General features: G+C 51.6%; 1 protein-coding gene across 1 annotated transcript; it reads right to left on the reverse strand.

Moving 5' to 3' along the window:
• On the reverse strand, positions 1–23,582 carry LOC127016003 (C-X-C motif chemokine 3-like). The gene is made up of 5 exons (XM_050896293.1): positions 23,509–23,582; positions 2,360–2,481; positions 1,835–1,964; positions 1,000–1,083; positions 1–454 (listed from the first exon to the last, which is right to left on the reverse strand). Exons 2-5 carry the CDS (start codon positions 2,448–2,450, stop codon positions 442–444), a joined length of 318 nt encoding a protein of 105 aa, XP_050752250.1. The 5' UTR covers positions 2,451–2,481; positions 23,509–23,582; the 3' UTR covers positions 1–441.
• Positions 23,583–24,526: the final 944 nt, after the last annotated feature.

Here is a 24,526-nt window from a genome sequence, read left to right on the forward strand (position 1 = left end):
ACCAAGAAACCTGAACTTTATTTGACTTGAGCTCTCAGGACAGGACACGCCACGCTGTGTAATAAAAAACCCAAACACACACTCTGTCGATGAGTGCTTCGCACGGGAAGAGTCGCAAAGTCGTTCCTACAGAGACCGGGAGCAGCCCCTGACAGAGAAAGGCTTCCCGGTCTACGGGCAAGTAAATAAACGAAGGGTTCATATTCACGCTGATCCGGGGACCGAATGCAGGGGGGGAAAACACCCCCACGAACCTGCCGCGGGGCTGGGGTCAGCAGCGAGCCGCCCTCCCTGCAGCGGCCGCCGCCGGGGCCGGACACGGGGCTTTCGGGAAGCGGGGGAAGCGAGGGCAAAGTGAGGAGCGGCCAGGTTTGCACGCCTGTGCATCATCCGCCAGCCCGGCTCGGGGCTCTGAGCGTCTCGACTTCCTTAGCAGGAAACTTATTTTTTCTTCCTGCGAAAAGCAGAAGGAGGAGAAATGTGTGAACGCAGAGAAAAGCGGGTCCTGGGGGGAGGAGGGTCCTGCCCCAACTGAAGGAAGTCGCAGCCATTTCCCCGGGGCGGGCATCACACGCGGGGACGTCTCCCGGCTGCCCCTACCCTGTGCCACAAACCCGGGCATGACGAAGGAGGGCGGCTTTCCCAGCCGAGCATCGACGCGCTATTGCACTCGCAACGAGCAAACCCTGCTCCTGCCATATCCCCCCGCCCCCCAAAATAGGTTGGGTTTTTTTTTTTTCATCAAAATGTTGTCCGAGCCGCGGCACCGTGCACAAGCCGGGGAGAGCACAACCCCCGGATGGCAGCATCGGCATGCAGAACGACCGAACGCTGCTTTGCACAGCGAGGTCTCGCCCCTCATCACCTTGGGAGCGGGTCCCTTGGCCCCGGCAGCCCCCCAGAGCCCTCGGTCCTGCGAGTGCTCCCCAGGACCACCGATGGGACGGGATGCTATCCGGGGCCACCTGAGCCAAAGGGTTTTTCATCAAAGCAACTTACGTGCTAGCAATACGCTTCAGCAGTTTCTTTACCCAAGGGGCCTCAGGATTCACGCACACCTTCCCTGAGGTTTTCAATTTAATTCTGAAACGCAAGGAGAGTTTACGAGCATTACCGTCCCCTCCAAAGGCAGGGATTCGAGAGCTGATCCGCAAGACTCAGCTTTCGTTTACAGCGCCAGCAGATCGCAGAAAGCTGCTAGCAACAGAGGGAAGCCGCAAGGACGGTCAGGAAAAAGCAAGATGCAACACGTTCCTGTGCGGAGCGGAGACCGTGCCCGAAGCCCGGAGGTGGACTGTTCAAAGACAATTTTCTCTGTAGATTTACAAAAGTATGAACGCCGAGCAGTTAAAGAAATCTTACACTTGTGCTTAACGCACCGCTTTAGTCAGGACAGGAGTACCGAGAGAAGGGCTTGACCCAAGACGTTGTTTGCTCTCAGGGGTGTTGCACGTCAGTAGTGGAAAAATCAGTTATGGCTCATCCCGCCTTGGTGTCTGAGGATGCGCTTCCTCCAAACTGCAAACACCCCCCGCCAGCACCCTCCCCACTAAGCACCAGCATGAGGAAATCATGCTTTCCCTTGCTGGAAAGGCTCCTTTAGGTCCTGAGGACCTCTGGCAGGTCAGCTCGGGTGCATTTCCTTCACCAGAGGTGACCTCGTGTTCCTCAGCCCCGAAACGCGAGCGAGCTTGCCGGCATTTTTGAAAAGAAAAGGGAGCGGAGACGCGGGGTGGTTGCAGAAGAAGAGGCGTGCAGCGCCGGCCCCGCTGCATCTGCGGGAGCCGGAGGAGAGAGCAGCTTTCTGCCCCGGCGAGCCACCCGCAGCACTTACATGATCTCTGTACGTCTGCAGGTGCTTCCCACCGGTCTTATCTCAATGCTTTCATATCTCTTCGGACTGATGTAGTCCGGAGTTGTCTTTGCGCACCTACAGTTCAGGTTTCCGTTCACCTCCAGGATGGCTGAGAAAGAGAGAAGGGAGCAACTTAAGAGACAAACAGCGTTATTTAGAGATGCAGCAACTCCGAATCTATTAGAGAGCCAAAGAAACTGTCCCTTTCCGCGCTTTCACTGACAACACTTTAGGGACCACGGTAAGAAACTGCTATCTGTGCCTCTACCTCGGTACCCTGCTCTCACACAGCTCCTGAAAGCTGGACCAGGTCCTAGCAAAGGAGGACAGTCGCGCTTTTTCCTCGGCTGCGAGAAAACCCCTGGGCTAACCACCCAGGAGGAGCCCCCGTCTCCTCCGGTCCCTTTCGGCGCAGGACGCGGGTGATGCCCACCCATCGCGAGGACCACGGGCAGGCTGGGAGCCGACAGCCGCGGGATCTCTGCGAAGACACCAGGAGCTCACCTGGGCGGGCTGAGTGGGACATCACCAGCAGCAGCAGCAGCAGCCACGGGAGCACGGGGGCTCCCGTCCCCAGCCCAGCCGGCGCTCGCATCCTCGCAGCAGGCTCAGCGCCCAGAGACGGTCTGAGGAAGACGGGGGAAGAAACACTCCTATTTATTCGGGAGGGTCATGCTCTGACACAAGCGGCAAGATTCAAACTTCAGCAGTCACATCTGAGCAGCGGACCGTGAAAAGAGGTGACGTAATTTCTCGGATGTTCCCCGCAGCCGGATCAGAAGCTGAATATACTATATTATTGATTAAAACCAGCCACTGGGACAAAGTGCAAATTCGGATTCCCCACATAATCTTCCCCACGCCCTGTTTCTGACTAGCTGGGTCTGTACAAACATCACCCTTCGTTCCCTTTAGCATTTAACCTTCAACCACAAAACGAGCCCAGAATAAAATCGGAGCGCACACCCCGGGTAAGCAGGGTTTTTTTAACGCATTCAGACATTTACATATTTCTTTCTTAGGGCTACAATTCCCCCACGCTACTTTTGCTATCTCTTACATCAGCAAAAATGCCTAGCATCGTACCGGAAAAATAATAAAGATCTCTGCTATACGTTTCCACTCAGAGCCTTCAAATCTAGCACTTCGCTATACGAGTAAAACACCCAGGAAATGCAAGAGATGACTGGTACGGCAGCACCAGCAAAAAACAAACTATTCCTACATCTCTGCACATTTGCGACTAAGTGCTGACATGCGCATTTATCAGCGGCGACTTTCTCGGTACCGGCGGCCCGGGATTCAAACACAGACGGATGCCGGAGAACGGCAGCAGGAAAAGCGACGGGGCTGGGACGGACTCAGGGACTTGCGAGGGTGAGACCTGAGCTCTCCCCTCGGGGTGTCAGGACTGGAGGGAGAGGGGCCGCAGCCTCGCTGTTTCCCCTTGCGAACACCTCTCTCCGTTATGTCCAGAGCGCCCTTCGATAACATAGGGATCAAATCCCCATTTGGATGCGCACGGAGGCACGGGAGGTAGCTGCAGGGGTCTTCCTATTTGGCCCCATTTAGTAGCCCATTACAGCACTTAGGACCTGAAATAGTCTGGGCTTAGTTAGAGGTGTCCTGCCTGCCTGCCGTCTCAGGAAAAGCAGCTTTTTTTGTGGTATCAGCTCAGAGGCACGGTGTGCTCTGCAGTCAGCGAGCCACTTCTCCATCATTCACGGCAGGGATAATCAGATGGCAGCGGGCAAACTATCGACACCGAAGCAGACGTGTATGTGGCAGCGAGAAACTCCAGGAGCATACAGAAAGGGAGGTCAGACCATGCGCATCCTTACAACGCTGCAGAGCCACGTGTCCACGAAGCTTTAAGGCTTTATTCGGGCAACGCGGAGTCCTCCAGGCCTTATGCACAAGGGAATACGCCTGCCCGGTGTGGGGGACCATCGGCTGGCGCTTGCTCCTCCGCACGTTTCACAGCATCTTTTGGGTTTCTCTCAAAACGAGCCGCTGAAGGACGGAAGCGACGCATTTTGGCACGCAAGGGGTCAGTCCTGTAACGCCAACGCCTTCGGCTCTCCCACAGGGTATTCGAGGGCCACCGCTGCAAAGCGATGGCCCCAGCAGCACCCCGCGCTCTCGGGTTTTGGTGGGACGGGGGCTGCCCTGAATAAGGCAAAGTCCCCAGCCGGGAAGCAAAAGGGGAAGGGACAGGCGGCTACGATAGCGAGGCGAGGGGGAAGGAAAAGGGCAGAAGAAAAATTATGTGGTTGCGTGATAATGTTGTAATTTGGAGCTTTCAAATCACATCAGCATTTTATATAGTAACAAAATGGTAAACTACTGACCAAAAAAAAAAAAAAAAGCCTTCCACTCAAACTGTAAGCTACTCATCTTTCTCTTAAAAACTTTTTTTTTTTTCCTCTGAGATAGGTCCGAAAGCCTTGTGAAGACCTTGTTCAAGAGATCAAGGTCAAAAAGGGATGAGCGAGGAGTTTAACTCCCCGTACATCAGGGTCTCTGAGAAGCCAGGGACAATTTCCATGAGCTATTCCCAAAGCCCTATGGAGGGAATGAGAGCCTTGCTGCTATGGCAGTGGCAAAAGAGATGCCTTTAAAACTGGGTTTTGTTCAATACTTTCAGAGTTTTCCATTTCCTTGCAGAGAGTTATTAGAAGGAGCCCAACCTAGGACTGGTTTAAGTGGTTTTGCTGGGGACAAGGGTCTCTTCAAAGAAAAGTCTGCAAAACGGTGGGGAAGGCAGCGATTTACCGGGAGAGATGACCGGTCCCCTACTTAAAGTGCTATGGAGGCACCGAAAAAGTGTCAAAGTGTTTCTGAAGTTCATGACTTCAAAACGATCCTACTTTTATAGCTGGGGAAAACCAAGGGCAGTGAAAGCAACTTTCCCCCGAGCTGCACGGTGGAGAGGACTGAGCTGGGGCACGCAGCCGGCGCTCCAAGCGTGGCTCTTCCATGACCGAGGGAAACCAACACCGGTGCTGGCAGCGCTTAAGGAAACTGGTATGGGAAAAAGCTACCCCTGGGAGACATGCAATGGGCAGACCAAGACAACTCAGGAGCAAGATCACGCCCCGGATTTGTGGCTACAGGGCAGGTGACCATCTCCTGTCTACCCTGGAGAGAAGCGGGAGCTACAGAAATGCGTTTCGGCTGGATGGATTTAGAGAGGTGGCTTTAGAGGGGTCCTGGATGATCAGTTCCACCACAGCAACCTCAGTTTTAGCCTAGGACAGATGTTTGGCCCCAGACCTGCGCAAGATCCCAGGCGCTTTCCCTGAGCTTGTCTCCTCTAGGGATGTGCTGCTTTGTGCTGACGTCTTGCTTCATGCCCGTCCTCGCAACACTTCTTCCATGACGGTCGTGGTGCTCATTAACTCACTTTGTACCCAGGATAAAACCCACACGTCCCTCGGCGGGAGGACAGGAGGGCCTCCTCTTCATTATGAGCACCGAGGAAGTTGTCCCCTCTGCAGAGGTGGCCTTGGCAGCAGCAGCTCCCCTCCAAGTAGGAGAAGTCAACGCTGCTGGGACAAAATAACGCGCTCACCCTGGGGCTGCGGGGAAGCAACAGCCACCATGGCATCCTTTGGGCAGGCAGTGCTGACCAACAGTGTCCCTGCCCCGGCCCATGGATGCTTCTGGAAAGACAGCCCAAAGTGCGGGCTCAGCTCTGCGATTTCAGGCGGCGGGGTGGCGCGGCAGTCATTGCCCACACGGCGACGAAGACGAACAGAGCATAACCAGCGGTTCCCTTTCAGACGTGCCCTCTTGATTCATACCTAGACGCAGATTTTCATAGCGAAGCCCAGCTCCGGCTCCATCTCTGAAGCGGCGCGCTTGGGTTTCCCCCAGGACGCCGGGGCGGTTTGGTGAATCCCCGTCGCATCGCCCCAGAAGACGTGCATTTGCCTAGCCGGTCCTCAAGCTGCTACAAGTTTCTGCTTCGGGGAGGAAAGGCGAAATAAACGTGGACGCGGCGAGAAAGGAGAACTTGACAGAGATACTGTAATCCCAGGGTTTCTGAATCGCCTTGATAGTAGTCACGGTGGTTTTGATGTATGACTAAGGCGTGCATTGATAAAAATTGTGGTGTTTTCTCAGGAAGGAAAAGCTTGCAGTTGTTGCGGGTGGCTAATATTTGTGCCTGCTGAGTGGTAATTCTGAAAAGGGAGAAGGAAGGTGAGGATCTAGCCTGTGACTATATTTAAGCTAACCGCTTCCTGGATGCCAGTAATTCAGAAGAGTGGCCCTCACCTACTGATCTGTGGACTTAATCCGAGCCAGCATCAACTGAAACATGTTAGAGAGATCCTAACAGCTTCTGTATTTTCTGCAGCAGCTGTACCTTTGCAGGCAAGAGTATGATTTGAGTCATTTTTTTATTTCTGTTCTTTTTATTAGATTTTTTTAAAATCTCCTACGCCCACTGGATCCGCCAGGCATCCTTCCCATGGTACCTAGATCAGAGGCCTACAAAAATGTGGTGCAAATACCTCCTCCCAAAGGCCACCACCGTGGCAGGAAAGAAGTGCTCTGCTGCGTGGCTTTGCTGTGCTTCTGCAGCCACTAAACTGCTTCAAAACATGTAATTTAGTGGCACCGAGCCATAGAAAGCCTCAGGCTCGTTCAGCGAGGTCAAAGATTTCCTTGAAGGCACTGAAAAATAGGTGGTGGGAAATGAGAGGGGAGGTAGGTGAGCCACGTGGGGAAAGAAGAAGAGAGCTCATGCTTTTTGGCAGAGGGAAACTGGATGTTTTATACGCCTGAGCCCCCTCTGAAAGATGAGGATGGAAAACCAGCGACAGCATCTCCCAACACATGAGCCAGGGATGGAGCAAGAAATCGGTCCGTAACAACAAGGCAGCTTCAGAGATGAGTAGAAAAATGACCTGAGCTAAGTGGAGCAGGAGGGGGAAAAAAAAACCCAAAAAACCCTTTTCCATGTTTGACCGGGATGGGCAGAAACCCAACCCTGACGTAAACGCCGTGGAGATTCTGGCTCTCCTGCCCTTCAGTGAGGACTTGCGTGCTCCACAAGCGAGCGCCTCGGGATCCGCAAGAGGCTGCGTCGGAGACGCCTGCAGCAAGCAAACCTCTCGGCCACGCTGAAACCGCTAGGTTTGTTTTGAGAGAAAGCGAACTTTCAGCACACCCCCTCCTTTCTCCACAACTCAGTCAGCGCTCCTTGCGGGAGAAATAAAAAAAAACTGTTGTGTTTTGGTTTTTTTTTTTTTTTTTTCAAATTATCCCCCCCCTCAAAACCCCAACTGCAGTCACTTGTCACCGCTGTGGTTTGTGGTCCATCACCTGCTTCAAAGATAACGATGCTTTCTGCCGAAACCTGAGGGAGAGCTGCGCCCATACCTATTTCAGCGCCAACCAGTTCGGCGCTGCATGAAAACCCAGGCAGAGGCACCCAGGACCCCAGCGCAGCGTTGGTTTCTCTCTTGTCGTACAAAAGCGTGTCTCAGCCGCTTCATGCGGTGCCCAGTTTCCAGCCCAGGGCTCCTTCCAGCCCAACTGGGATGTTCTCCATCCCCTTGTGCCTCCTACACCTCGAAAACACATTCCCAACCAGCCTGTGCTCATTTAGCCACGTATGAAAAGAACTTCTTTAGCTCTTTTTTCCCCGCCCGATGTCCCTTCTCCTGGTTGCATTTTGAGAAGAATCGTTCCCTTCATCCAACTGGCCTTCCTTTCTTCCAAAAAAAATTACTAGCCCAAATCTGCAAAAAATAACACCGACGCAAGAGTACAGCCCAGGGGAAGGGAACGACTGACCAGGACGCGTGGGTCTCCAAGGCCCAGTGCTGGTGGTTACCAGCTCAGACGCAACTCGGCGGAGTTTTATTTGTACTCGGATGCAAAACAGACGGTGTTTACTGCGGCAGACGCCAGGTATAGAAGCGAAATTTCAACATGAGAGCACCAGAATTAGCCAGAGCCTAACGAAAATCAGTCCAAAATTAGGTGGTTCAAACCACCTATCGACCTCACTGTCTTCGAGCGAAGGTGCACAGACTTGCTGGTGACGCGGCATGGGGACAAGTTCTCATTTTTGGTGCATTTTTGGAAATACCAGAGCGGTGCGATGACACCTCTGCTCTGCATATCTGCAAGCAGCTGAAAAACCTACCATGGGCTTCTTTAAAAGTAGGCTCAAGTATTTGGTCTGCTTGAGGGCGAGAGAAAGGGAATACAGTAAGAGGGAGGTTTGAAAGAGAACGGATAAGGAGGAAGGAGAAAGGCTCAGAGCAAGAACAAAAGCTCCATCAGGGTGAGAGAAATTAAGGGAAACTTTTAAGAAATGTGAATTCGATATTCCTGCCTCCCCGGTCAATCCCGAGCCATAGGAACTCTGTGGAGCAGCGACTGGGTGCTTTCTGCCAAAGGGAAAGCAATAGTACACGTTCAGCAGCATGTCAGAGCACGCCGCCCGACCCCAGAGCAGGGACAGTTTCTGGGACATCCCGTCCACCCCAGAGATGCAAATGGCACCAAGCAAGCGCCGGAGAAAATCCCCGGACTGCTGTGCTAATTTGCACTTGCCGCTAGAAAAGCAGGCTGGAGAAATACCCCGGCACCCCCGCACTTCTTCACCTGGAGCTCTCGCTTCGTTTCAAACGCGAGTCAATCCGCAACGAGCCTAACGTGAAGCGGAGAAGCGGCGTTATTCCTCAAAAGGCAGGCCGGGAAAGCGGAAAGCGCCGCGTCGCCCGGCACGGAAGAGGTGAAGCGGGAAGGCAACCCAAGGGCTTTACCAGAAAGCGGCGTCGGTGGCTCGGCCGCGGGCCTCGGCTCTCCCTCTCCGCACATTTGCATGCGGGCGCAGGAACCGGTCTAGACGCCGCAGGTGCCGCCGAGCGAGCGCCGTTAGCGATTTGCATAGGGTCTTCGTGTGACGGCTCGACCCCTCGGCGCGGGAGGAAGACGATGATGAGTTGAAACGAAGTCGGGCTGCGACGGGGAGGGAGCCAATGAATTGCAAGCCGGCGCTTTATAAGTGAGAGGTGGCTGTTGACATGGCCTTGCTGCTCCCGTTGCGTAGCTGGTGCGGCTTCAACCCGATGTCCCCCACATCGCCGCCGGCTGGGAGGAAGGTCTCTTACTTTTAGCACTTCATTCTTGGGCTAGTGAAGAAGCGCTCCAAGTCTAATTACGATGGCCAGACCAAAACATGCTCCTGGAAACACCCCCAGCTAGATCTAGCCTGCACTTCACAAGGTGGGAAGTTTCCACCAAACACGAAGGCGGCCCCCACAACCCCCAGCGCCTTTCCCTGGAATAGAAAGAGGACGCGACAATGCCGGTGAGGATGCTCCAGCGCTTCGGGAGAAGTACGCAATGGGTGCTAACGAGAGGAAGCTAAATCAGAGTGGCAGGATTACATCGCCTGCTTGTCCCGCAGCGCCGATGAACCAGCCGAGCCCACGGTGCTGGGGGGAGGCTGGGCATCGAGCACGTCACTGCGGCAGCTCAAGGTTTTAGCTGTCTTCTGCGTCTCTGTCAGCAATTGCACCGCTAGCTGGGCGACTGGAAAAAGGAATTAGACCCAGCGAACTGTCAAGATATGGAAGGAGTCACGCCAGCTTTCACCATCGGACCTTTCTGCGCATGACAAGGAGGAAAGAGGTGCCAAAAATGCCACAAAGGCCAGCAATACAACAAAGATACTGGTATGCAAGCACCTTTCCCCTCCATACCTGAGGGAGCAGCCTCCTGAAGGCACATTTTAATCGCTTGAGCTCAATTACATCCTATTTGGGTAACTCATTTAGGCAAACACTTAGCAAAAGTCCTACCACCAACCTCCCAAGGAGCGTTATGGCAAGGTCTCCTCCTCTTCTCCTCAGAATTTGACATCTCAATAAATGCAGCTAGAGGCTAGCAGGCTTGGTTAAAGTGGTATTTTTTTTTTTTATTTTTCCAAATATTAGCGGTTTGCATTTTAGTTGAGTCAGTAATTAAGCTGCGTCCACATTATTTGGCTTGCAGAATAACCCATAGCTATTATTTCTGGTAGAGCTAAACATGGTCTTGACCCATTTTCTGCTGGTTAAGTCAGAAGACAGTAGCTCGTCTTCAGAAACGTGGCGCCTCTTGCTTTCTAGCTTGACACAAGCTTCCGCAACCACAACAACCAACCTCCCCGATGCCTAGTGGCACATCTCCGCCTCACACGTATTTTAGTGACTCATTTCCCAACAAATGTCATCTCTTTCCAGACTATCTGGCTTTGATTGCCACAGCATAGATGACATTCGTCTCCACTGTCTTCTGCCTGTTCAGAGTGGTATTTACAGATCTTGTGCTTACGGTAGCTTGACATTTCCCCTCTGACCGTGCAACGTTACGTTTACCCACCCTGCTTGCAAAGTTCACCGACCACACACGAGGTCCAGCTCCCCACCTCAAAGCAGGGTCTCACCTGATGAGGTCCAGTCTGATTAAGTAACCCGAAGGTGACAGAACGTAGTTGAAGGGTTTGCAAATCCCCGTTGCCCCCCGAACCCACTTCTCCAAGTGGGAATTGCACACAGAGACCACAGCCTGGCGCATTCACAGCCTGGGATGAGCTACCGAGAGGACGGGAACCCAGCAAGGCAGGATGACTGGCTAAATGGACCACGAGATGAGCCACAGTCCCGCTCTGAAGCGAAGAGATGCAGAGAAGCCACCAGAGCGTTAGTCGTTGCGATGCACAGCTGCCTACACCAAGATCTGCTCTAAAAAGCTGGTACTAAGTGACATGGTTGAGGGAGAAGGACGTGCCCAGCTACTTTGAGAGCCTCACTAGCCCCATGCGGCAGGCATTTCTGCCTGCCGCATCTACCGACGCCGCTCCAAGTCCTAGGCCTGCTGGCAGCAAGGCGAAGTACCTGTAAGCGCAGTCTGGAGCTACTTTTGGAAGAGCCACGTGGTGGGGCAGGAGAGGGAGCGATGGTCCCAGCCACAGACAGGCGCGGATGAATGCTTGCCATCCTGCCAGGGTTAATCGCTGCTGCGGGGCGGCTGTCGAGGGTCACGGGGGTCTGCGAGGGGTGGGAGGCTACCCAGTTATTAAAAGCTGATTGGGAAGGAGAAGGAGGAGATACGTGGGAAATGGCTGTGGGGATGGGATTATGCACGGTGAGAGGGGGTGTCCCACCTCCCGGGACATCTCAGTCACATCCAGGCATGGCTGCTGGAGGGACCGCCGTGTGCCAGCCCCATCCACCCTCCCTTCCCCAGTGGGCAGCGGCACATCACACCCAGCTACTGGGGGATGACGTTTCAGGCTGGGGTCCCAACCCCAGTGCACCACAACACACTTGAGTACATCGCTCCTGCCACGAGACACTCGGTACCCCAACATAGCAGGAACGGACCCAAACTCGACCATCAGACTTGGGCTCACACCCGGAGTCGTTATTTTCGTTAATGTCCGCTTAATGTTTCGAGGCCTTTCCTTATCCTCTTTTTGCCAGGTGTCTCCCCACCTCTTCTCCTTGGGAAAGATGTTTTCCCCACATTTCATCTGCAAGCCACCACAGGAGTAGTTATATTAAAAAAAGAAAAAAAAAAAGGCAAGGCAAGAGCAACTGTTCTCTAGCAGTGAGTAGAAGTACACATGGTAAGGAGGGGAAATCCAGGTCTCCACCGAGAAGGAACCATGTCGCTGCGATACGAATGTCTTTTGGGGAGATGAGCAGCCCTCCCGCCCCTTGGAAAACCCCTTCTCAACCGTCTCTCTTGGACCCAGCACCCCTGAATCAGCACTTTGGACATCAGAGCCTTGCGCACGCTGCTGAGCCAACGCAGCTACCCAGAGATGCTCTCAACAGAGAAGGAGAAACTCGAGCCCAACTTCTGCAAAGGACGTAAATCTCGCCAGCTGGGAGAATCGATGCTGAAAGGAGTTGTCTCGCAGCTCAAATAATCCAACACCGCTTCGGGTTTGGGGAGGATGAAGGAAAGGCTGGTCAAGCTCACAAGTCACGCTCAAGGCTGGAAGGTCAGCAAGGTCTCGCCTGCCGGGTGGAAACGGGGAGGCAGATGAAAGGGCAGCGCACAGGGAGAGAAGAAAGGCTTAGGGAGATACTGGAAAGTGAAACCGAGAAGCATAAACCCATAAAAACCATGAAATCTGCTTTGATCTTTCCTCAGCTTTTATCTCGGTTGCCGCTTACGAAACTCACCCTGAGAACTAATGAGGCCTAAAAAGTCGCATCTGTCGCAGGGCGCAGCCTTGGGTTGGATCCAGAACGTCCCTGCAGCTGCTTGGGCATCTCCCCTCCCTTTCATACCCCCCCTTCCCGCGGCTCGGGTGACCGCCTCTCGCAAGCGCAGACTAGAGCATCTCCTGGCTTGAGGTTTTGTTGTGCGAGAAAGGTTTTCCATCCCAAACCTGCAGCTTCCCGCCCCTGCTCGCCGTGCACAAATGGAAAACAGGGGAAAAGCAGTTTTTACCCAACCAGACTGATTTTTTCAGGGGTACGCACCAAGGAAGCCGAGCTAGGGAGGAAAGCTCCCTGCTTGAGCTCAGCCTGCAGAAGAGAGGTATTCCAGTTAACTTTTTCTCCCGCAGTTCATTTCCCAGTGCTCCCGAAAGGATTCATTACTGCTTCCCCTCCTCCTTCCACACTCCTCTCAGCATGGTAATTCATTCCCTTAAGGTCAGAAAGGACCGTTACAGTCCCGTCTACGTTGGCAAGTAGCCTGGACCGGCACGACGCCCGCAAAGCATTGACCAGCCTGAAGACCGGGGCATCCAGACTCTATGCACGCAGCAGAGGCTTTTTCATTTTCATTCCTGACTCAGCCTAGCCCGGTCCTGTCGACCGAAGACGCGCTGGAGGCCGGCCCGCGTCTGGTGTGCTTCGTCGTCCCGCTTAGTTTCGCCAGAAGGGAAGCGAGTTCGTGCCCTTGAGGACCACGACGTAGGATGGAGCACAGCACTGTAAGCAGGGGATGCGGGGGATGTTTGGTCCCCCAAAAACCCCATCCCACCCCAAAATAAAAACAACCCCACCCACCCAAGCCTAGAGATCCAAACTGAAACGCTAATGTAAGGGCACTCTAAGATCGGTTCGGCCCAAATTGCCTCATCATAGCGAGCCCCAGACCGTTTCTTCGATCAGGAGCGTGTTGCACCAGCAAAAAGGGAGAGAGGGGCACCCGGGGAGAGGGGGAGCACACCTTTTCTCTGTCCCCTGGATGTGGTGGAAGAGATGGGGGGGGACATTTGTAAGCTAAATAACGGCGCAGGTACTACAAGAAGCAATACAGCTATTTGCCACAACCCCGTAGGAGAATTCAGCTATCCCTCTTTACAATTGCCGTGTTAATCCCACGTTTGAACAGGACGATGTTTTTACAGCAGGAAGGAAGAGGCATTACTATTCAGCCTATGAAAAGCCCATGACGTACGAAGGACTGGATTAGCTTGTGAGGAAAGGCAAAGCGACCAGTTGTGAAATACCTGGCAGCAAGGCCACGCACGCCCTGGCCCCGTGGAGGAAAAAAAAAAAAAAATCACACAGGCCGTGGTAATAGACCCACACCGCTAATTTTGTCGCTACAGCAGAGCAGCTTTACAGGCTGCTCAATGAAGAGCATTACATAAAGCACGTTCTGGGCTTTTTGGGTTCATTCCCACCTTAGAAACGCATGCAAATAAAGGAGAACCCGATGCCTTGTCATGTGGCTTTGCCTTAAACTTCTGCAAGACGCAATCCATCGTGAATCGAGACGTTTGCTTTGAGTCAGCGCAGGTGTCTGCGTGTACGAGAAGGTCATGCCCTGCACGGTACTGGAGAGCCTAAGGCTACAAAAGGTCGGTGATCATCATAACAGCTTAAAAATGATCCGAGAGTCATTTTTAAAACCCACAGGGAAACACAACATCTTTGCATTTTGGGGTATATAATCACCGTAGTTGACTTAAAACCAACACCTGACAAGAACATCTCCTAATTCCAACCCCTATCTAAGAAAAAGAAAGAAGGCAGCTGCATTGAGAAGTCAAAATATTGGCAAGAGCCAGAGAAACGGGTCAGACCTTCGAAACCAAAGGGGCACCAGGCCGCCCCGGACCGCAGAGTGTAAGGCATGCCCGAAACACACGCATGGCTGGCGCTGACATGATAATACGTGTTTTCTGAGAAGGCGTGCATTTATGGCCGGACACGCGTGGCGTTGCAAAACAAAGATGCTAATCGGGTCAATACAAAGGTAAAAGCTTATCTAGAGGTTCAGTGACAAAAAGCAGAAAGAAGTGCAGCGTCTGCTGAGCACTGCAGACGAAACCCTTCAGTTTTGTTATATCCTTTATATAATTATAGCCCTGCTGCCTGCTTGAAGGCTTAATAAGGCATTTAGATGTGATGTGTCTCTCCAAACTGATAAAACCATCCATATGAAACAGTCAAAAGGCACACTCGTACAGGTCTGAAGGCAAAGGCAAGCACTGAACGTGACGCAGTTTGAAATACCTCTTCTGACTATGTGGGTACTTGCTCAGGTTATTTTCCAGGGCCCAGAAGGGGGAAAAAAAAAAAAAAAAGACATCTTGAAATACCTTTATTAAACAAGTGACCCTGCTATTCAGTCACTCGAACCGGTTCATTTTTTGTCCAAAGCAAGCAGCAAACCAGTACATCAGCAAACCATGTGCTGCAGGCTGGATTGGACCAAAAAACCCCCCAAAATTTATGGAAGGCACAATGGGCTGAGCTGGGTGCAGGGTGAGAGCACCCAGGGCCAGAGGGTGCTGAGCAGCAGCCAGCGAGCGAGCAAGCGTGTGTGTGTACCCCGACACCTCCTGGTGCCTTGGGGCATAACGGAGACGCTGGCATGGGCTTTGCAGAGAGGCTCCCAAGCAGGGAAAAACCCTTTCTTGAAGCAAAACAAACAAAAAAAAAATTAAATCTCACCGGCTTCCTATTTGAGGGAACATCGGTAAAAGTCTGGCCTAATTGATATCTGAGGGAAACTTGCTTTCGTCTGTTTCAATAAATATTTTATCTTTTTCTTCCCTGCTGAATACACCCTATGGATCATACACAAGATAAACTCCTACCTTCCCCTGCACCTGGATTTGTCAGAAAACATCCTTTTCCTTTCCTTAGTTTGCTGGTCCCCATCGGAGATGCACAGATGGCTTGGAAGAAAACTACAACCAATATCCTGTAGAAAACCCAGATTCTTTAACACATCAGCTACTTTGCCAAACACAAAAAAGTTCTTTTTTTTTTTTTTACGGTCTCTTTTCCCTTGTTTGAACAACAATATAAGAAGCAAAATTGCCAAAGGGCTATAACATTTGTGCTTCACATTAGAGAGATATCACAGATGAGGCGGGCCGTGACATGATCCAAGCTGACCCCCCCCCCCCAAATTTATCTGATTATGGTCCTGTGTTAAAGTCCATTTTCCAATAAAGCGAGGTCATCTGTTGCATGTTGTTCCGGCATCAGACAAATGGGATTGGTACTCAAATCGAGTTTGGCGTTGTATTTCAGATCTGTATTTTAGATTTGGACTTAGGGTTACTATTTGCTAGCAGGTTGGTTTGAACGAAGTTTTTATTTCCCTTCTCTGAGGACTGCTTGGTTGTCTTTATACACTTCATTCCAATCAGTTGCTGCTTATGCTCCGTTTTCACCTCTGAAGTTGCGACTTTTTACTTCTAAATGGCAAAATAAATCAAGAAATGGTAACTCGGATCTCAGTGTTACTCCCTTTCTCCTTGATGTATATATACATCCCCTGGGACACAGCTAGGGGCCACTAAGATGGCTTGGGGATTTAAGGGCCTGAATTTCAGCCGACAAAAATCCAACCTCCTGTTTGATGAACGGGCTACCGGACAGAGTGAAACCCCTTCTTCTGCTCGCCCTAGACAACTAGGTCTCCCCAAAGCCCTTTCCCTTCGCTGATGGGGACTGCAGCAGAGCAGAACAAGCATCCGAGCTGCAGTAACTGGAAATGACGAGCCGGAGCAGAAGGACGGTAAGGCTAGAAAGGGTTTTTCCTCTCCTGGGCAGGGGATTTTCTTTTCTACGGTATTTGCCGAGGACGTTTGACTGGATATCAACGGTCTCAGCGGCAGCAGGGGTGGGTATTTCACCTGGCAGTTTTGGCTGCGTGCAAGGTGGAGGTGGCGTACAAGGGAGGCGCTTGGCAAGGTGTTTCCCCACCATAACACGTCCACGTAACATATCACCTTAGCGTAACAAAATGAGGGACTTTCCTTCTGCCCCTGAGCGTGGGACTGGGGAACGTGGGCAGCTTCAATGCCCGCATCATGTAGATACAGGATTGAGACTTGTCACGGCAGAAGCTCGCTCTGTTTAAAAAAAAAAAAAAAAAAAGAAGAAGAAAAGCACCAGCTAGGTTCTCACTTCGCAGTCACACCGTGGGATTCATGTACAGCAAGTCAGAAAAAAAGCCTTCTCCTTTAGTTTCAGAGCCGTATTTGCTGTTTTTTGCCATTGCACTGATCTGAAGGCACGGCTGTTGTAGCTGAACGATTTGTGCAACACGCGTACCTACACCCAGAATATTATTATTTTTTTTTTTTTACCCTTCTTATAGGAAGACGTTTAATCTGGTTTGAGGAAAGACCCTGAGAATGGCTATACTGGGTGAGACAGGGAGCCCAGTAACTCATTGTGGGCAGGGTCCAGTGGCGGATGCCTGGAGAGGAGCAGATGTACAGACAAAAAAAAAACCACACCGAAACTTCCCCTGAGCGCTCGCCAGCGCCCACATACGCGTCCATGCTCAGGAGTTCTGCGAAAAGCTGGTGTAAAGCAGGGCTCCCCGGGGAGGCTCAGGGCTCAGCACCACTAGAGAGCGGCAGACACCAGCGCTGCGGATGGCAGCCGAGCAAGGAAAAAATGGAGTGGGAAGGCAGACTTTCATACAGCCTGGGATCTACCCAAGTGTCCAGGTCGTAGGGAGAAGGTCACAGCCAAAGCTGACCAACCGTACAGGAAAAAATTTTAACATCTTTGCAGGTGTTACACGTGCCCGCTCTCATCATGGAGGGTTTTTTTCCCCACTGGCCCCCTTAAGAAAGGCAATTTTCAGAAGTATTTCTGAACCACTGGCTTTAAATTTTTTTCCCCAGTTCGTCATTTCTGTTAGCGACTGCGGAGCAATAAAACTGGAGTGGCCAGTGCCACGGCATTGCCCGGTGTCACCAGACCTCGGCACAGGTGGGTGCTGCACGAAGACCGGGGTGCCCCAAGGAATGGGCATGGAGATGGGATGCAGCCGAGAAGGACCAAGCGACCGGGTGTCGGGGCGGGAATGAACAGAGGGAACTCGGGCTTGGGGAAGGAAAAAGAGAAGGAAAGAGATGAGATAAAAGGAGGGCTTCCTCCTCTCACAAAACACACAGCTTAGCGCTCTTTGCTCAATTCCCAGGCTCAATTCTAACCTGTGGAACTGGCTTGTCTTGATGTTCTGCAGCGAAGCACAGTTTAGGGTAGGTTTTTGGGTGGGGAGAGGCACAGAGGCATCCTGGAAATCTAGAAATGCAGGTTAGACCCTACAGACCCTGCAGCCGTGTAAAGGGACCTTCGTTTGAGGGAGGATCGCGGAAGACTGCTGCATAGAGCGGCGATCACCCTGAAAGATGAGGAGGAGGAGAAGGAGATGTAGAGCGAAAGTCGTCTTTCTCCTGCACTGCTGGGGGACTGGCTGAAGTCTACAGTGTGGGAAAGGAAAATAGCCCGCAGCCAACATATCGCCCTGGAGAGACAGAGCACTCCCAGCAGGAAAAAGTCCACAGGACCGTCTGTGGATGGAAAGAGGAGGCGGGAGAGCAAACCACCAGAAATGGAGTAATCGCACAGCTTTGTGACTGCTGCAGAGCCACCGCAGGCAGTCAGAAAATGCCTCCCATGCCCCGTCAGGGACAGGGAGAGCTTGCACCGTCCTGGGGAGGGCAGAAGGAAAGGGACGCTCCTATACAGCTCCACCATCACCAATGCATCCCCAACGCATTTAGAGGTGCCCCCCAGTTACCGAGAACGGAAGCAAGCCCGGCTGAGGAAGCTCAAGATGCATGTTGCTGTGTAGGCAAAGTACTTCTGTGACCGAAAACACAGAGGCAGGAGGGCACCGGGGCAACACGCAGGCCAGAAGTTTTTGCACTGCTCTTCAAAAGCTGGTATCATCCTCCAGACAAACTGCTCCTCTGCATATCGAGCACAGCAGGCTTACGGATCACACGGATGTCTGATCCTATCTTACAAAAGGCATCCCTCCGAGCAGAACCAGGTAGAGGCTGGTGTTTGTTCGTCTGACAAGCTGCGTATGTTGTACACTGCCCTGCTTTGGGCTCTAAAGCCCAGGCTTTCCTTCAGAGAGAGACTATAGGGCCCTTCTTTGCAAATACCCCTGGAAACCGTAGCAAGTATAACTGCTACAGCACGTCTGCCTGACTTTGCAAGCAGCCTAAAACACCAGAGTTATTTCTGAGTTAACCAAAAAGAGCGTTAACGTAGCTACACGTCCTAACTAAAGCCAGCATGGCTGAGGAATATATACTGTGAAGGACTCGCACTGCGAACTATGCTGCGATGCTTGATGCTACAAGCATGCCAGCATTAAAAGGACAGTCGGCTAGGAAAGTATCACTCCTGTTTTTCCAAGTCCAGAGAGACTTATTAATATATCTAGAGTTTTGCTAGAAGCTTGAAGATGCAAGTTTACATGCGATGCCTTTTTAGGATGCATATACTGGCTATATTCCTAGCTAGAAAGCTTGTAGGTTAGGTAGTCTTAAGCTGAGACACGAGCATTACTGTTCAGCGGCACAGCTGGAAACAGCTGGAACCTGTTAGTGTCACAGGAAGCCAGTGTGCTGCATATAAAAGCAGAGAAATACTACAACGGCTGAGGCTTCCCGCCGGGAGCAGCTGGAGAAGGAGAGCGCCGGCTACCCGCTTCGATCGCTCGAGTACGTGATCTCGCCGCATTTGTGTTTAAGTGCCGGGAGAGCACACATTTGGGCTCTCCGTTTTCTTGAATCCCAAAGAGGAGCAACGGTGGGACCCAAGTTTAGGAGAGCTCGAGGTGAACTTCTTTCCTAATTTCTCCTGGCTTTTTGCTTGCAAGGGAGTTTTGCGTCCCACAGACACGCTTCCCCCAAGACAACGTTGGATGCTTATTTGCTAAGAGGGAACACCGGTGCAAGCCCGCAGCGTAGGACTTCCAGAGATGAAAGATAAAGGAGGGAGAGACTGAAGAATGGTACCGTTACCCTAACACCTAGCTAAGCCTGTGAACCTTACAAGAAACTACTAAGTTACTCCAGAGTCCACCATTCCAACAGTTACCGAGATCTGCCCCTGTAAAGCGCAAGACACAGTGAACATGACACATCGTGATCTATTCACTTTCGTACAGTATTTCTTGGTTTTGTGACAGCCAGTACTTCTGAGTAAGTGATACAGGTCTCAACTGACTGAGTAAACTACACAGTTCTGCAGAAACACAAAAATCCCCCTATAATATCGAAGTATATATAGACTCAATACCCAGTTCTTTCGAGACAGCCGCAGGAGGACAGTACAGGAGCCGGGGCAGCATTTTCCTCAGGGTTTGTGCAAACTGCCACCCAGGAAGGACTCAGTCCTGAGTAGTGGTTGATATAACCAGCCTGTCTTACAGTTATGTCTGAGCCTCACTTGAGCCTGGTTTTTCCTGTTCGACGGTACAACTGGTTATCATTCGAGCTGGAAGGGAGTGATACTGGGAGACGTGCTTCCTGGAAAGCGACACAGCTTTGCAGGGAGGGTGGGTAAAATGCATTTCCACGCCAAACATCTTCAAAATCCGGGATTTTTAATACTTCGGAAATAATAGCCAACACGAACTAATAGTTAAACGATGCTTTAAGTCTATCGCACGGTAAGCCTTGTCCGCATCAATGCTCCTCCAGCATTTGTAGGCAACTGCAACGGACCCTCCCAACTGTTTCGTTTGTCATGCTAAAGCAAATGATGTTTATCTGCCCAGAACTCAAATGCATGGGACTGGGAGACCCACGTAACGCAGCGGACAGCATCACAACAGCGTGATTCACAGCAGATTTACATTGAGCCCTGCCTCACCCACAGTGTTTTCTATACTCGAGTTGAATCAGCCTGTGGAAGTGTTTAAAGGTCACGGTGCTAAATGCCATTGGAATATTTTTGCTGCTCAAAGGACTCCTTCCTGTATCAGCCCTAGGATCGTGCCTCCACTGCTTCGGGGAAGGAGAGAAAGGCTGCTGCATCCTGCCTCCACCGCCACTAGATATTTTACGACGTGCACGAGGTTACAGTCCCTACCCCAGCTCTCGCACAGCTCCGAGGTGAGATAGCCGTGGTTTGTCCCCATCACTGGCTCTGCGTCCCTTTCTTGTCAGCCTCCCCCGAGACGTCCTCTCAGACGGGCAGCTACAAACCCACACGCACGAAGCCCTGCCTGCCTCCCTCCCTTCTTCCTCGCCTTTAGACCGGGGCAAATCGAGGTGAAGGTGCAAGTCCAGTTACACATCTGTGTCACGCTCCCAAGCTGTCACCAGTTCCACCTCGTCCACAGGTAACGCCACAGCTATGTGCCCTACCCAGCTGCTATTTCCTTGCGATATTTCCTCAGTTTCTGAGGTATTTTCTGAATTGCTGGAGCTATCAGGGTGTTTGCATAAATAGCAGCACGCTCGCACCTTCCTTCCCCAGCCTCTCCTAAGGTTACTCACCGTTCCGCCTAACCTCAGACTAACCTGCAAGCAGGGAGCCCACGTTTCTACCACACCTACGGAAAAGCCCTTCTTTTGAGGCGCAGTTACTCTGTACTACTCGTAACCAGGGTGAGTGCTTCCATTTCAGGGTCATGACAGAAGCCCACCAGACGCCTGCGTCCGTATAATCAAGCCTGGGAGACATCAGGAGGCCCTTTGCCAACACCCAAGATCTGAAAGATGGAAGGAACGATTCAAGCTCGTTATTCTTTCCTGTGCCATACATCCCACGCTGTGGCAGTCACAGGACACACAGCGACTGCCCCACACCTCCGTAACCGGCTACGTGACAACACAACCCCTTCGAAGCGGTGTTTAAAGAGATACGAGTCACACGGTCGTCAGCATCAGGCCAGGCAGCGTTATTTTAACAGGCAAAAGGAGAAATTTCGGTCACCGGCTGGTGCTGCCTGAACCCCACCCGTACCGATGCCGAGTCGAGTCACCGGTAAATGGTGGAGGCACAGCTACCTGGCTCAACATGCTGCATCAGGATAGCACCCCTTCCCTCGGTGCGCTTGCTCAGTCCCCTTTAGATTCAAACTTTGCCCTGCCTCCTTCCCCATTAGGGCAGCAACGCCAGACTTGGGATGCCCAGTTCACCAAGATCTACACAGCAATTTTGCCTCCAGCTTGCACTGGTTTAAGCAAAATGTCAGCCACGTACCATTTTCACCCCAAACGTATTGCAATGGTGTCCAAAGCCTCTTCCCTACCTCGCATTGCAAACGCGCTACGGGAATTTCCACCTTCTCCGCAATACCTTGCGGCAGTTCACGGGAAGCGACAGACCCTTTTAAGTCTTTATTTGAGCCTGAGGGAATTTATTTGCTATCAGCAAAATCCCCGCTCTTCATCAGAGCCTCAGCTTATTTTTGCTACTGAGGTACGGTAGCTTTTCCCGAGAGGCTGGCTACCTCGCTGTACTCGAAAGGAAAGGGGAGCCTTGCGGTTCACACGTGCTTTGAAGCGCACAGAGGAAGTTACGGTTTCTTCTAGAATTAGTAGCAAAGAAGAGCCAAATCTCCTGCCGCCTTTTCCCTCTGGAAGGAGCCTGGGACCCGTCGGCGGCTTTGTACGCATCGCTCTGCTACCAGAGCTTAGGCGTTCACCAGCACCATTAGCGTGTTTGTGAAGTTACTTCAGATTACGAGTACTTAAAACAGAAGTAAAAACAGTCACCGTCCTAACTCGAAACCTCTGTTCCGTAGACATCGTTTTCACTGAAAAAGACAGGATGGTTCAAAGACACGACGGGAAAGTTTTGTATGGAAAAAGTAGGATCCTGGGGCAATAACAGCAGAGCATGGATTTTCCAAATAGAGAACTTTTTTCCTCCTCCGGAGTCCAAACAGCCCTGGACTGTCCCCAAAAGCCAGAAGACCCTGTCACGGGGCAGTAAGTCCTTTTCTCGCTTGCTGCTCTATTTAAACATTCACAGCTCTCTGAAGCCGATATCGCAAGCCCCTCCTGTGCTTTGAAACAACTCGGAGGGAGGAACGCTGTTTTTCCCCCTCCCTCCCTGTCCCTGAGCTCCTCAGCTCCCAATATTTGGTTGGAAAAAGCTACAGAGAGTTTCAGAGTCGTTTCTCTCCCCCACAGCTAACACGAGGGTGAAACCAGTGTCTCCCCAGCAGTGCTCTCGGCTGATTTTCGGCTCCCCAGGGGCACGAAGGGGGTTGTTTGCGACCTGGCGGCAGCGGTGCGGCAGTGCACTGCACTACTGTTACCTGGACCATTGTGTCCTGCTAGACAGGGACATAATTTGCAGGCAAGCTAACGTGAGAGCCTAACAGAGGAGCCCACGCTCCCATCACTGGTTTGGTTGGGTTTTTCAGTTCCGGGTGGAAAAAAAACCGAGCACGAGTCCCTCGTTTCATCTGCTCCTCAGTCGTAAAAGCCTAACTCTACCCCTGCTGCCTATTTCCCAGCTTCTGCTTTCAGATGCTCCACACCTCCACCGATAGCATGTTACTTACTGGCTCTCAGTGAATGGAAAGCAACTATCCAACTCTAGAAAGTTTAGGAGCTCTCAAAGGAGCAGGTTGAGTTCATGGGTTATTATTTTATTATTTTGAGATGAAGTTTCAAGCCCTTGAAATAGCCATGTTTCCTTTAGGAGGCTTTTAAAACGGGGAGGTGAAGAGGTCCCTACAATTCATTGGGACCTTGGAGCCAGAACTTGGGCAAGCCTTTTGGGATCAAATATAGTGAGATCCAAGGACTACACTGTCTACACAAGCTTCAGCACTGTCGGTCCATTCACTCTCTCAGATGTATACTGGCTCTGCTCCTTCCTCCATTCATTCTCTTCTTATTCCTCTACTTCCATCTGGAAGACAGGCCTCGTTTGGCAGACAAACTAACGCATCTCTCCCCAGGAAGAACAAACCAGAAAAAACAAGCCAAAAGCAACCCAGAAGGCCATTGCTGTAGGCTCAAGACAGGGTAAGAGCTGCTCTCCCCAACGCACGCTTTGCTTGTTTCAACTTAATTAGAGAAAACAGACCCTTTCCTGCTTTCCCCCAGACCATCTTTTCAACCATTTAGAAAACTGCTGTGTTGGCACAGAACCTTCTCACAGAGGGTAAATTTCAACCCAACTTCTTCCGAGACAAGTTGTGTTCTTCAAGGGCTAGTATGGACTGCCTTACCCTCATGCCTGACAACACTTAGCTGAGAGAAAGGCTCCCCACTGTGCAGTCAAATAGAGAATTCTACTTGCATCTGAAAGAAGATGAGCTCAAGATGTATTTCTATGGATAAACAAGTTCCTATTCAAGTTAAATAGCAGCCACCAGCATAAACTACGAGTAAAACAATTGGAAAAACTGCGTGCACTTACGTATCGAAGTCTAACCGCTGTCAGCAGCTGTAAGAGGAGCAACGAAGCAAGAGTCCCGTCACCTCTGCAGCCAGATTGTGCTTCCCAGCTCTGTTCCCAGAGGCCTGTCTGCTAAGGAACGCGGTCACCAGGTTTCCTACCATCAGCAGGAAGCTCACTGCGAGGACAGCCTCTACACCTGGGCTCAGCTAGGAGTTGGTGTGCTGCCCAATTCCTTGTCAAGCGCTCCCACCTGGGAGCCAGGGAAGGTGAGCCAGAGGGATGCTTGCTTCAGTGCATTCCTCAGCTATCTGGTGATTGGCAGCAAGAGGAGAAGATGAGTGGAGCTCATCAGAAGAAGACAGAAGCAAGTTAACGACGTTTTACCCCCCGACTACTTCTCTACAGGCTCCCGTCATCCCTTCTCTGCAGTAATTTCCAAGCTTAAATTTTACAAGCTCCAAGCGGCGTGTTAGTTTGCAGAAGCGCGTGACCCGTGAGGGGAGCACGTGATTTTTCTCGACCGGAGAATCCACCGCTTCGTCCCGAACGCTGGGACAAGGGAGTTGTACCGTACCCTCCCCGCCAAGGACAGGGTAATGCCGGGCATTTCCTTTGAAGTGCAAGGAGAGGATGCTAGGGGAATTCTACAAGTGCACGACGAGTTTTCTTCCACATGTGGAAAGTCGCTTCCATAAAGGGGTACTGAAGTGGGAACACATTTCCAGAAATCCTCAAATGTCTTAGTAAATCACTGTTGCTTTCACAGGATTTCCCTTTCACTTATGTTCTGCTGCTCTCTCCCCTCTTTGTAGCAAAGCTTTTTAGCCCGTGTCAATCCCTCAAGTCAGAAAGTAGTTAGCATTAAATTTGTGCTCAAGGAACCAAAAAATCCAGGATTAACAGGTTCTCCTCTCTCCTTTCATTCTGCTTACACGTTTCCATTGACCCGTTTTACGCAGCCTCGAGGGCTGAAGGGACTCTGCAGCCAGATTTCTCCTAGTTGTCAGTCTTTCAACGCATACGCAGCCCTGAGCTC

The sequence above is a fragment of the Gymnogyps californianus genome, chromosome 4 (genome assembly GCF_018139145.2).
Source record: "Gymnogyps californianus isolate 813 chromosome 4, ASM1813914v2, whole genome shotgun sequence".
In the NCBI taxonomy this organism is placed as follows: domain Eukaryota; kingdom Metazoa; phylum Chordata; class Aves; order Accipitriformes; family Cathartidae; genus Gymnogyps; species Gymnogyps californianus.

Coding starts and splice junctions, on each gene's coding strand:
- LOC127016003 (XM_050896293.1), bottom strand. CDS start 2,450: ATGCGAGCGCCGGCTGGGCTGGGGACGGGAGCCCCCGTGCTCCCGTGG. Junction 1,965..2,359: donor GTCCCACTCAGCCCGCCCAG/GTGAGCTCCTGG, acceptor TCTCTTTCTCAG/CCATCCTGGAGGTGAACGGA. Junction 1,084..1,834: donor TGCAGACGTACAGAGATCAT/GTAAGTGCTGCG, acceptor CTTGCGTTTCAG/AATTAAATTGAAAACCTCAG.